This window comes from Thrips palmi, unplaced genomic scaffold, assembly GCF_012932325.1.
Source record: "Thrips palmi isolate BJ-2018 unplaced genomic scaffold, TpBJ-2018v1 HiC_scaffold_7, whole genome shotgun sequence".
Classification (NCBI taxonomy): Eukaryota; Metazoa; Arthropoda; class Insecta; order Thysanoptera; family Thripidae; genus Thrips; species Thrips palmi.
The window spans coordinates 5,056,361-5,068,307 of NW_023144634.1; the positions used below are offsets into that span (position 1 = coordinate 5,056,361).

Below are 11,947 nucleotides of genomic sequence, written 5' to 3' on the forward strand. Positions count from 1 at the left end.
TGCCGCCGACGCGTCGCGACGCCTGGCGCCGGCCGCCCGCCGCCGGGTCGCCGCCGTTCAGGACCGAGAAGGGGGAGGGGGGGGAGGATTTTCAGGTGCAGCGCGCGCTTGCCGTGCAGGTGGGTGGTTCTCATGCGAGGACCGCATTCCACTGCACCGCCTCGTCCGAGAATGCGTGTCATAATTTCCGTAACGTACAAGCAGGGGCACGTGGTGTGCGTGTGCCGCTCCAAGACCAAGACCTCCAGAGGACCTCCCTCCAGGACGTCCGGGGCCTCCTGGACGGAAGAGAAGGATGTTCTGTTCAGTCGCAGTCATGACCTGTGAAACAACCATGGTCATCTTTATTGGAGCAGTCATTGTTCTATTCTTGAACAGAATAGTTGTTCTCGAATATTTGGGATCACAGGAACAAAGACTCAGACTCAATGACCAAAGGGAACACTCCAGAGAGAGATTTATTATTCATAGGTTAGTTGCATAGTATGGACACCAGGGTTACAAGGCAGTGACACGAATAGTTCTCATACCCGACTTCTGGGCGGTACTGCCAACGTAATCTCATACCACTACAACACCTCCCCCTTCGAGACACTAAAGTATTCAGTTGGCAACACTTTCTACGTTGAAAGTAAACAAACACATAGCAGAATACAAAAGTTGATTATATTTGATATAAAAATACAGAGTAATATATTTGATTACATGAATAATATTTATTAACAGCTCCCATCATAACGATGTGGTTTTAGGATCTTCCGACCAAATCTTGTTGTTTGTCGTGACTCAAATGTCATCAATCCTTGAGCTGCTGGAACAGAAACAGCACGAACAGTAGGGTTAGGGTTAATGGTCACTTTCTTTTCACCTTTGTTCTTTTGGTAGGGTTGAGAGGGAATGCCATTCTTGCTACGGTTTTTGTTGAATGACTGGATAGCCTCGACATTTTGGGCATTATCGTTATCACCATTCAACTTCGGATATCGTGCCGTAGCTTCAACTGCCTTGCACAGATCAATAATATCAGATAAACTCTGATTTGACTTGGATCTCAGAGTGTCTCTTAACCTCTTGTCCCAGACACCCCATATAATTCTGTCCTTCAGCATACTATCAACAATAGTTGCGTACTCACAGTCTTTCACCAAGTTTCGCAAATCTGTTAGCCAGTTGGAAAACGTTTCCTCTTTTTTTTGATTTCGCGCATTAAACAGTTCACGACAACCCGTAATGCATTTTTTCTCCGCCGCATAGAGGTCAAACTGCTCAACAACCTTGTCATAGTTGTTTGTATAGTCATGTTCAATGACCTCCTCTCCTTGATCGTTGGTTGTTTTGGATATCAGCTTATCTTTAAAGGCATTATAAACCTCCAAAGCTTCATCCCCGGCCTCTCCCATCAGGAGTGCGCATCGAACATCCGACGCCGCTTTAGCCTTTCCAATTGCGGTTAAGAAGAATCCAAACTTCTGCTTGAAAGTTTCCCATGACTTCTGAATATTACCTGACTTTAAATTGACAGGCCCAGGGCTTTTTAGATGATTATCACCCATTTTCAGCAGAATTCACCACCACCAAGCCACAAAGCAAGTAGCGAGACCAGACCACCGGTTTAACCAGACTGATTTTTTCACTTTTCTCAATCTCCCGATCAAGAATTTATTACTCACAATGACAGAGCACTTGTTAAGATTCGATTACGACTGCGCCATGTTCTATTCTTGAACAGAATAGTTGTTCTCGAATATTTGGGATCACAGGAACAAAGACTCAGACTCAATGACCAAAGGGAACACTCCAGAGAGAGATTTATTATTCATAGGTTAGTTGCATAGTATGGACACCAGGGTTACAAGGCAGTGACACGAATAGTTCTCATACCCGACTTCTGGGCGGTACTGCCAACGTAATCTCATACCACTACAACAGTCATCACTTGACACGCGTCCACGGATTCAAATCCTGCTTCCACTTCTGGTGTTAATTGTCTTTCTTTTTCTTTTCTTTTCCGGCATTTTTACCCATTTTTGCATAACGCCAGTTACTGGCCGCGATGGCGGTATCCTGTTACGCGGAGTGCCGCAACTTCACTGCTTCTTTATTGTCGCGTCTGTTGGGCTGCGGGCTGCATAGCCGAGCGCTAGCGTCGTCTCGCCGCTCTGTCTCTGTCGCACTCTCGAGTCTCTCCCTGCGAGTGCGAGAGAGACAGAGCGACGAGCCGCTCTCCCGAATCGCTTGGCTGCAGAGAGGCGCTGGGCTTGCCGGGCTTGCCGGCCGCGTCGTCGGCCGGTCCGGCCCAGTCCGGCCCGCCACGCCACTGTAGCACTGCTGCTATAGCACTGCCGCTTCACGCTGCTTCCGGACGAATTAGCGAACGCCGTTCCGGGGAAGCAGGCCAGTCTGGCGGCCAGCCTGGCGCGGACCCGCCCCGCCCGGACCGCCTGGAAAGCAGAAGTAAGTCATCGCGAGCCAGCGCGCACGGCGGCACGGCGCACGGCGCGAACGCGTGCCCCAAATCAACAACAACAGCATCAAAAACAGCCGCGCGGCCAGCAGACTGATTCCGAGAGTGGTTTTCGTCGCTCTGTCCCTCTCGCACTCATGGGGCGTCCCGTAGTGTAGGTGCGAGAGGGACAGAGGGTCGGCCGGCCAAGGCGCACCAAGGCGCCATGGCTCCATGGAGGGGCACTCGTCGTTGTTCTCCGCGTCGACTTCCTCGTCGGTGAATAGAAAACTGCGGCGCATCGAGAGGTCACGCGTTCCTCGTCGGCTTCGGCGCGCCTAGAGTGTCGCAGGTGGCGCCGGGAATCTGGGAATGCGCGGCATGCCGCCAGCACACTGAGAGTCGTCTTCGTCGCCCTGTCTCTCTCGCACTCAAGGGGCGTGCCGTGTAGGTGCGAGAGAGACAGAGCGACCAAAACGACTCTCGGAATCAGCCCACAGGTCGCCTCCAGGTCGGTGACAGATGGCGCGGAAAACGCGCGCCGCTTCAAACTTTTCCCGGGTTGTACTTTGTACTTTGTCCTCGCCGGTCTGGGCTGGGGATCGCCGCGCCGTTCCGGCCCGATATTCAAGTTTAGCCCCGCCGATGACGCACAGTGGGCCAGAAGACCGGTGGAGGCGCCCGAAATCCCGGACGCGTTTTGAGCTCCAGAGTCACTGAATGGGACTCGAACTGAACGTGTGACCCCACCAATGGATTTCTCTCCGAACGAGGAACCCATTGGTGGGGTCACACGTTCAGTTCGACTCACCTTAAGCGACTTTGGAGCTCAAAACGCGTCTAGAATTTTGGCCGCCCCCACCCGTCTTCCGGCTCACTTTGTGACGGCGGCAAGTCGGGAGAGTGATTCGCCAGTTCGTCGCCCCGTCTCTCGCACGTGCGACGCCCCACGAGTGCGAGAGAGACGAAACCGATAGCTCGTTATGACTCACCGCGCAGCGCTGCGTTGCCGCGTAAGCCCATCGCACCCTTGCCACGTAATTAATTTGACCCACATCGTGTAGTGACGGCGAATGGGTGCGCCTTGGCCGCGCTCATTAGGGCCGTTCAGTTACGTGCTTTCCTGGACGGCCAGCGTCGCTCTGCCTCTGCCTTATGAAGAGCCCCATGAGTGCGAGAGAGACAGACCGACGAAAACGACTCTCGGAATCAGTCTGCCGCTCCGCCGCTCGCTGCCTTTCGCGGATGTTGCCCGGATCATCCGACACTGTGAACGTGAACGCAGCAGAACGCCTTTGCATGGAAACGTTGCCGAATGCACTTCCGCGCGCTGGACCGACTCGACAAGGCGAGGAAGGATGCTGCACTGCTGCACTGCACTGGCGGCTGTCTCTGTCGCACTCACAAGCGTCCCTCAGGGGTGCGAGAGGGACAGAACGACTGTTCAGAATCAGCCTCCGAGTTCACCGAGTGCGTTCTACACCGCCCTGCCGCCTTGCGTCACAATACCCGACCCCGTTCGCCCCGTTCCGCGTAGCATGGCGTAGCATGGCGTAGCAGGGGTGCCAATTTCGGCGAGAAATATGCGTGGCGTTGGTCAGCCCGTGATTGTTCGGCAGGCCGTGCCGTGTTGTGCTGACGGTCGTAGTGTCGACATGCTTTGCCAAAACACTGGGATTGGCGGCAGTGATCGGCGAGGTGACGCGAGGCGGCGGAGTGCAACCAAGAACCAAGACCGGTGGTCAAAAATCCGGACCCATTTTGAGCTCCAGAGTCGCTAAACAGGACTCGAACCGAACGTGTGACCCCACCAATGGATTGCTCTCCGAACGAGGAATCCGTTGGTGGGGCCACAAGTTCGGTTCGAGTCCTGTTTAGCGATTCTGGAGCTCAAAACGCGTCTAGAGTTTTGTCCGCCTCCACCGGTCTTCTGGCCCACCAGCATGGAGTGTTTCGGTTTGGTTTCAGTGGCGCGGCGGTGGCGGTTGGTCACCCCGTTGGCTGGCCTGTTGAAAGTGGCGCCGCAAATCCTCCACCCGTCCGGCCTGCCGGCGGTACACCGGTAAACGGAGCGGAGATTATTAAGTCGGTGACGTGCAGCTCGCTGCCCCCGGGAATGTTACGCCGCGGCCGCGCTAAAGAGGGAAGACCCGACCCGTCCGGAGGGACCGGCGGGGACCGGCGGCACGAGGGAAAGTCTATCAGTCGAAACTACCAAACTCCTCCTCCGCGGCAAAATGTGGCCGTCGAAGTGTGCCCGCGGGACCCCGACCCGTCCATCAACTCTCGTAGCGCAGCGCGGCGCAGCGCGGCGCAGCACCCAGCCTGCGGGCCTGGAGAGCAGGAGAGGTCCAGGGACTCCAGCCTGGAGCGTCGCGGCGGCGCGGCTCGGCGCTACCCCGCGTGTGCGCGCGGCGCCTCGACGTCGCTACCCCGCGCTTAGCCGCCTTGCCGCGCAAAGCCGCCGCGAGATGGCGCTGCAGCGCTGCGGCGCCGGAGAGCGCGCGGCGGTGGCGGCAGTTCCAAGTACGAATGACCGCGCTGAGGTTATAGCTCCGTGGCGTGGGTTCGTGGGTCCGTGAGTCCTCGCCAGCCAGCCGGGCCCGACTGGGGCCAGGCCAGGGCCAGGCATGCGCCCCTGCTGCCCGCTGACCCCCTGGGGGGCACGGCCCGCCCGGCCCGACGCCCGGCCGCGGGGCGCCAGGCCGCGCCGGGCTTGCGGCCACCTCGGGGCATTGGCAGCCCAATTACCGTGGGGATGCATCGCTCTGTCTCTCTCGCACCCCTTCGGTCCTTCGGGGCGCCCCAGGAGCGCGACAGAGACAGAGCGACGCTGTTCGGTATGAGTGCGCGGGCCGCCAGCAAAGACCATGACGTCATCGAGCACGCGCGCGTCGCTGCAGCCAAGGTGTCACGTCCACTGCAAGGCGGTGGCGTGCATGGCGTCGAAGGCAGCAAAGAGTCGAAGGCCGAATCAATAAGACAAGTGTGGTGTCGCTGCGACGCAGGCAAATGACGGAGGCGTCCCGGAGGGCGAAGGGCCCGGCCTGGGGCCCGGCCTGGGGCCCGGCCTGGGGCCCGGAGGGCCGAGGGGGGGCCTCTTGTTTCTGCTGCAGTGCGGCGGAGCGGCCCTGCGCCTGGGCCCCTCCCAGCAGGCCCTCGGCAGCCCCGGGCCTGGGGGACGCCGCCAGGGGCTGCCGGACCCCCCTTGAGCATACAGGCTGACGGGAAAGTAATCAAGTCGAAAGTGGGACATATCGCGGTGATGCTGGGCTCCCCCCTCTCTCTCTCTCTCTCTCTCTCTCTCTCTCTCTCTCTCTCTCTCTCTCTCTCTCTCTCTCTCTCTCGCTCGCTCTCATGGGGGAGCCCGTGTGGGTGCGAGAGAGGTGACGGAGTCAGCTTGCTGTCGCGGCAGGCCTTTCCCTTTCGGCCCGGGAAATGGAATGCCCGTTTTTTTTCCTCATTTCCGGCTCCACTCGGCGGCGAAGCGCTAAGCGCGGCGGAACGCGACCCCTTCCTCTTCCACCGCCACGTCGAACACGTTCAGTAACCCCCACTCAACAACCTGCTCATTTTCATAAGTGTGGTTCCGGTTTCCCTTTCTATCTCGACTAGCAGCTGGGACAAGAAGAGCTGGCCGAATATCAGCTGATCCACCTGTCATTCGACCCACCCAAGTAACAGTGAGCATTTGCCCTCAATACATTAATTGTTAAAGTCCATGCCCGCTAGAGGCCCGCGACAGCCCGCGACGCCCCACACGAGGTGTGATGGCCTTGACTTCGTGACTTGATGATGAATTTTTCACAGTGCGCGTTGTGGTATTGATGAAACTCCGGAAGGATTCTCTTTCTTTTCGCCCAAGCCCTCTCGCCCCTACAGCCGCAAGGCGAGCGCCATGTAAAGTATTTATACTAGCGGGTCGAGTACCCCTTTTGGACTCCCTCCAGGCAGCAGCCCGGCGGCAGCCCCTGCGGCTCCCAACAGTCACTGCCCTGCTCCCCCCTCCCCCTCCCGTCCAGACACCCCTCCCCCCCTCCCGCGCCGTTTCTGGCACGGGTTCCTAGCTGCCCCAATGATGCCGAACCGTCCGGGTACCCTGTTCGACGGTTCGATCCGATTTGGCGTTGCTTCCGCCTGCTTCCGCTGCTGGCCGTTTGCCCCGCATGCTTTGCAAACAGCGGCAGCCAGCCAGGCGTAGCCACGTCCGATTTAAAATCAATACAATTAGCAGCCGCCGCCGCCCCTCCCCCTTTTGGCAGTGTAGGCGCCAGGGCCGGGCCGGGCCGGGCGGCTGCATCTCTGGCGCCGGCAGAACAATCATCACACGAGAATAGAATATCGCTGGAATGAAATCGGCCTCTGGTCGCAGATAAAGAAGGTTTGGCGACGGCCCGGCGCCATGCCCCTATTCTTCTGTCCTTTCTTCCTTCTTCTTCTTCTTCTTCTTCTTCTTTTCTTCTTCTTCTTCTTCTTCTTCTTCTTCTCCTTTTTCTTCTTCTTCTTCTCCTCCTTTTTCTCGCCATCTCTTTCCGAAACCGCCCAGGTCCGGCAGAGGGATGCAGGCCGTTACTCAAGCGGGCGGTGCACCTCATCATTTTGACAACACCCGTCCGGCCCGCGGCTCCATACCAATGTAGGCCTTACGTATCAATCATAACATTGTTATTTTCTTATCATAACAATTGTTGTATTTTTTTACAAATAATTTTAGAAAATGTTGGTGAGGTGCCAGCGGGATTTTGGCGCTGAAACAAGCCGTCCCGGACGGCCTTCGCTCTCTTAAAACCAACCAACGGCCATCCCTCTGCCTCCCCTCCCCTCTTCCGGGACGCCCCCTGCTCCCCGGCCCGTCTCTCCGCCGAGGGCCGAGCAACGTCCTTGCACCACCCCCCCGCCCCGCCCCGCCCCGCCCCGCCCCGGCCTGCACGGCTTACGTTGAGATGAAGCGACTATAGTCCGGCCTTGTCCCTCCCAATGGACCGGGCAGAGGCCAGTCAAGCCTCATGGAAGCGGACGAAAAAGACCTCCCTGTTAAAAAAACAAGGCGTCTCATGCAGAAATGGTGTCGCCACTCATTTCGTCGCTGGAAATAGCCTCACTCTGGTAGCCGACTGGTTGTGCCCTCGATCGGGGCGAGGCTATTTCTAGAGACAAAATGAGAGGTGAAGGGCAGATTCGAACCGTGGATTTTAAAGGTGTATTGCTCTAAGGGAAGCAACTATTCCGGCCTTCTGGCGGGATCAGCCAGCATTGTTGTTGCTTATGTTGTTGTTCGTATCGCGGAGAGTCTGGGCTTCACTGGCCATCGACTTGGGCGGAATGCACCGCAGCCGCGGCCCTGGCCCCGTCAGGGCTCGCAGCGAAACCAAGGAAATGCTCCGACTTTCGCCGCCCTTCCACTCAGAGCGAACGGGCGAACCACAGACACGTCGTTACCCCGCACACTTACCCGCCCGTTCCTTGCAACTCGGCCCAACTGTGCCGCTAATTTTGCGCTTTCTGTTTCAATCTCCTAAATCGGCCCGCCCAAGGCATTCCGGCCACGTCTTGTGCGGGCCTTACGGAAACTAATACGGCCGTCAGGGACTCGCAACACAGAAACGCTGGGCCGCGCTCTATGTTTGCCTGTCTGTCTGTCTGTCTGTCCGTCTGTCTGTCTGTCTGTCTGTCTGTATGTCTGTCTGTCTGTCTGTCTGTCTGTCTGTCTGTCTGTCTGTCATTGGGGCGGTCTGTATTATCTGTCCGAAAGGGGAGAAGCGGCGGGGACCGCTGAAAAGCCGTATTGTGGTCAATGGAGCGAGACGAGGCATCAGTCACTTCTCGCGGTCGGCAACTGAAGCAGCGGGGAGATAAAGGAAGGGTCGTAGAGTGGGAGGGGATGGAGGGGGAGGAGGGGAGGAATTGAAATACACATAACGCCCAGAGTGCGTCGTCCACATTTTTTGACCTTGGCGACAGGACGCACATATTTCCCCGCGACCTTGTCATGAGAAATAGCATGCGATGCCGGCAGAGAGAAGGTCGGTTTTAGTTGTTTTTGTTTTTTTACGACACAAATGCCCTCGCACCAAACAGAGGCAGCTTACGCCCACCCAGGGAGGAGAGTGTGAGTGCGTGCGTGCATAATGTATCGCAAGCTGAAATTTGCATTCAACTTTTTTTGTTTTTAGTTTGTTTGAATGTAGTTGGTGGCCGGGGAACTATTCCTAGTTTCACGAAACAGCAAACACGAGGGGCACTCCTCCTTGTTTAGGGTCCCGCGGTCCCATCCCCCTCTTCCTCTTTGATGCCATTTTCCCTAAGTGAAGGCAGCAAAAGAGAAGGCCGCCGCAGTCTTGGGGCAAATGGAATTTTCTGGCAGAACAGAAAAAGAAAAGGGGGCACGAATGTGATCTCGTTGCACTGTTAAGGTCACACAAAATTTAGCAAAAACTTTTTTTAATGTTCCATTTTAAAGGGGATGCGTTTTAGGTTTCTGTCATACAACCAGAAAACTGAGTAGCCTTCCTCGTGAGATTTGTTTGAGACTATGATATCGACGACCGTCGGTTCTTCAGCCTGGCGACAAGCACACGAAAAAAAATCTCGCAGTTAATATAAATTACGGAACGTAACCATACTTTACTCCACACAAGTTGGCAAGCGGGAGACAATGCTGGCGCCGACAGAACAGGCGTCGTCTGGGAGGGGGCGTGCTGGAGCTGGAGTGAGGCTCCAGCTAATGAGCAGAGAGGGGGGTGGGGGGACGTCGAGTCTGGTTGAGGTAAAGAAGGTTCGGCGAGAACAGCCCACGGCGGGAAAAAGCAGAAGGCAACACGACGAAGGTAAGCTGTAGGCAGCCCTCGGACCGCAACAGTACTACGCGTGACCGAGTGCCGCGTCCTTGTTTTTGTCTATGCCTTGGTTGTTGTTGAGGGCGTTTTCTTCTTCTTCTCGCCGAGTCGACGGTCGAAAGTAAAGCACTTCCCTAAGTGGCGGCAACGCTTAGCGCACTTTGGACAGGCGGGCCGGCCGAATGAGGACCTGTCGCTCAGACCGCAGGCCTGCAGCACAGCCACTTTTAATCCCCCGCTTTAAATGCCCCCCTCCCCGCCACCCCCACAACACACGTACCCCGTACCGCCCCCGGCCCCCAGCTCGGCCCCCCCATCGTCGTACTTGGTTCGTATCGATCAGACTACCCCACCCGCCCCCGCACCGCCCCCGCACTGGAGACACGTCTCTGGGGCAGGGGGTGGGGTGGCCTACTGCCAAGAGCGGGGCGGGTCGGAGGGGGTGTGCGTTCCCTACCCCGACCCTGGCCCTCTCCCCATGGTCTCGCCGCGCCTGGCGTGCCCGGCCTGCCGTGCCAGACCCTGGTTCCGCGCAAGACACTGTGGGGCCTGGTCGCCGAGGTGGACAACCCTCCGAGAAATGTGCCCCGCCCCCTCCCCCGCCCCGCCCCACCCTGCCCCGACCGGACCCGCCCCGCCACTCCGCGCGCGGAATTCCGGCTGGTTTTCACTGGGGCCTTTCAGGTTGGGGTCAAGCCCACCGGGGAGTGGCCGTCGTCGTTGATTTTCCACTGAAGAGTCCTTTCAGCGGCCAGCGCGCTCTCTCTCCCTCAGCGCGGAGCAGCGCGGACTGGAAGTGTTTCTTTTTTCCGGACGGTGCAGCCGAGTGCCCCGCCAAACGAGTCGCCGCCTCGCCCTGTTTGCCCCTCGAAGAACGCCCCGCCCCGCCCCGCCGCTTGTCGTGGGTCTTCGGCTTACAGCCCTTTGAGCCGCCTCGCCGCTTGCGGTGTTTTGACAGGGGAAAGAAGAGACACGGGTTTGAAACACTCTGAATCATTTAATGTTAACAACAGGATTAAAGGAGAGAGATTTACATCCGGGTATCAAATTTACAACAAGAGTACTCATTACTTTAGTAATTGGCATCACGCTTGTTTTCGCTGCAAAGCCGAGTAACAACAACAATAACAACAATAAAACGCTTGCTTATTGCTCCACGTGGCGTCTTGACGAGCTGATCCCAATGGCACCGACCGTCGCTGTGTTTAAGGCACATGTTTTCGTCAAAACAAAATGTTTAAACTTGAGAAAGGTGGGGGGATTCAGCGATTAGGAAACGTTTCTAATCACTATATAGACGAATCTACTCCACGCTCGGCAAGCTCTGCTCTGGGGACGCTCGTTTCACAGAGTCTGTTTCAAGCATGTGCTCAAGACGTGTACAACCTGTCCCATAAAATCGGCAAAAAGCAAATTGTGCCTAACTGGCAGTTTTCTAATCTTAAAAATGTTTAAGTGTTCTTATCAGTTCAGAGCCAATTTATAAGTCTTTTTATTTATTTTAGCATTCTTAGCGTGACTTACGTAAGGGAAACGCAACACGGAGATTAGAAACAGCTCTCCAGCGGGGTGGAGGGACTTAGCCTCTATTCTATCACATTGAGTTGTTCATCTCACTTAGTGTCATATATCTACGCTATCAACTCAAGGTACAAATGTTCTGAAAGAAATGAAAATATCTCACAAAATGCAAAGCCTGTCGGAAAAACAGGTGGGTTGCACTTCGGTCCGTATTGTATAATTTTGATTCAACATGACCAAAAATATTTCCTTCACGCCTTTTTTTAAAATAGTAGAATAGAATTATCTGCTTCTTATATAAAATTGGGAAACAAACTCCAAGAGAGTGTGTTGAGAGCCCCAGCCACTCTTTAGATACTTTATTTAAATTAAGATTTAAGTTTACATGAATTAGCGCGTACATTATTGTTTAAAAAATTTGGAGACTGTTCTGTTACTGAATTATAAGCAGGCAATATTCAGTAAAATAAAGATATTAAAAATATGAGGAATTTTCCTGTGGAATGAGAGCATTGAACATACATGCCGCACCACTTCAACATTTGCCTATGACAGAAAGTTTAGAAAAAATGTCTTCTTAGAGGGAAAAAAATCTCTTAAGGAAAAAATCAATTCCTGTTAATGGACTTAAAATACTCAAAATTTTGTGGCACAAAGTGGAAAACCTTCTACCAGGACGTAGAGCCAAGCTCTGCAGAATCCCAAGTCGACTTTGAACTACTGTATTTGGAACTTTATTGACCCTTACGCTTTTTCAGTGTACTTTCAGACAGAAGTTACAATGGCATATGCCTCCTTTATTTGTATATCCACCCTTGTATCGAAAGGTTGTGGACTCCAAATATGAACCAACTGTTATTCGTCATATCATTACTGTTTTCTTTGGAATTTTGGTCGAAATTGAGACGTGGGATTTTCCTGGAGCGTTTAAGACAACGGACGGACTGCGTACAGCGTACCCTTCTTCAATACTACAGTCGTGCATTGACACAAAGGACGAACCCCAGCCCTAGTTGTCGGCAAGAATATCACAGCAAGGTCATTATTTACACTACATATACGAAAAGAAGGTTGAAACATTTTCACCTGCTGCTTTCTAAAACTCAAGAAGCGTTCAACAGAAGATTCTTTATATTCGTTTTTCTTC

General features: G+C 54.8%; 1 protein-coding gene across 1 annotated transcript; it reads right to left on the minus strand.

Moving 5' to 3' along the window:
* Positions 1–429: 429 nt before the first annotated feature.
* On the minus strand, positions 430–1,922 carry LOC117652283. The gene has a single exon (XM_034397076.1). The coding sequence runs from the start codon at positions 1,551–1,553 to the stop codon at positions 720–722; it is 834 nt and encodes a 277-aa protein (XP_034252967.1). The 5' UTR covers positions 1,554–1,922; the 3' UTR covers positions 430–719.
* Positions 1,923–11,947: the final 10,025 nt, after the last annotated feature.

Bases quoted from the DNA above. Each gene is read 5' to 3' on its own strand.
- LOC117652283 (XM_034397076.1), bottom strand. From the start codon at position 1,553: ATGGGTGATAATCATCTAAAAAGCCCTGGGCCTGTCAATTTAAAGTCA.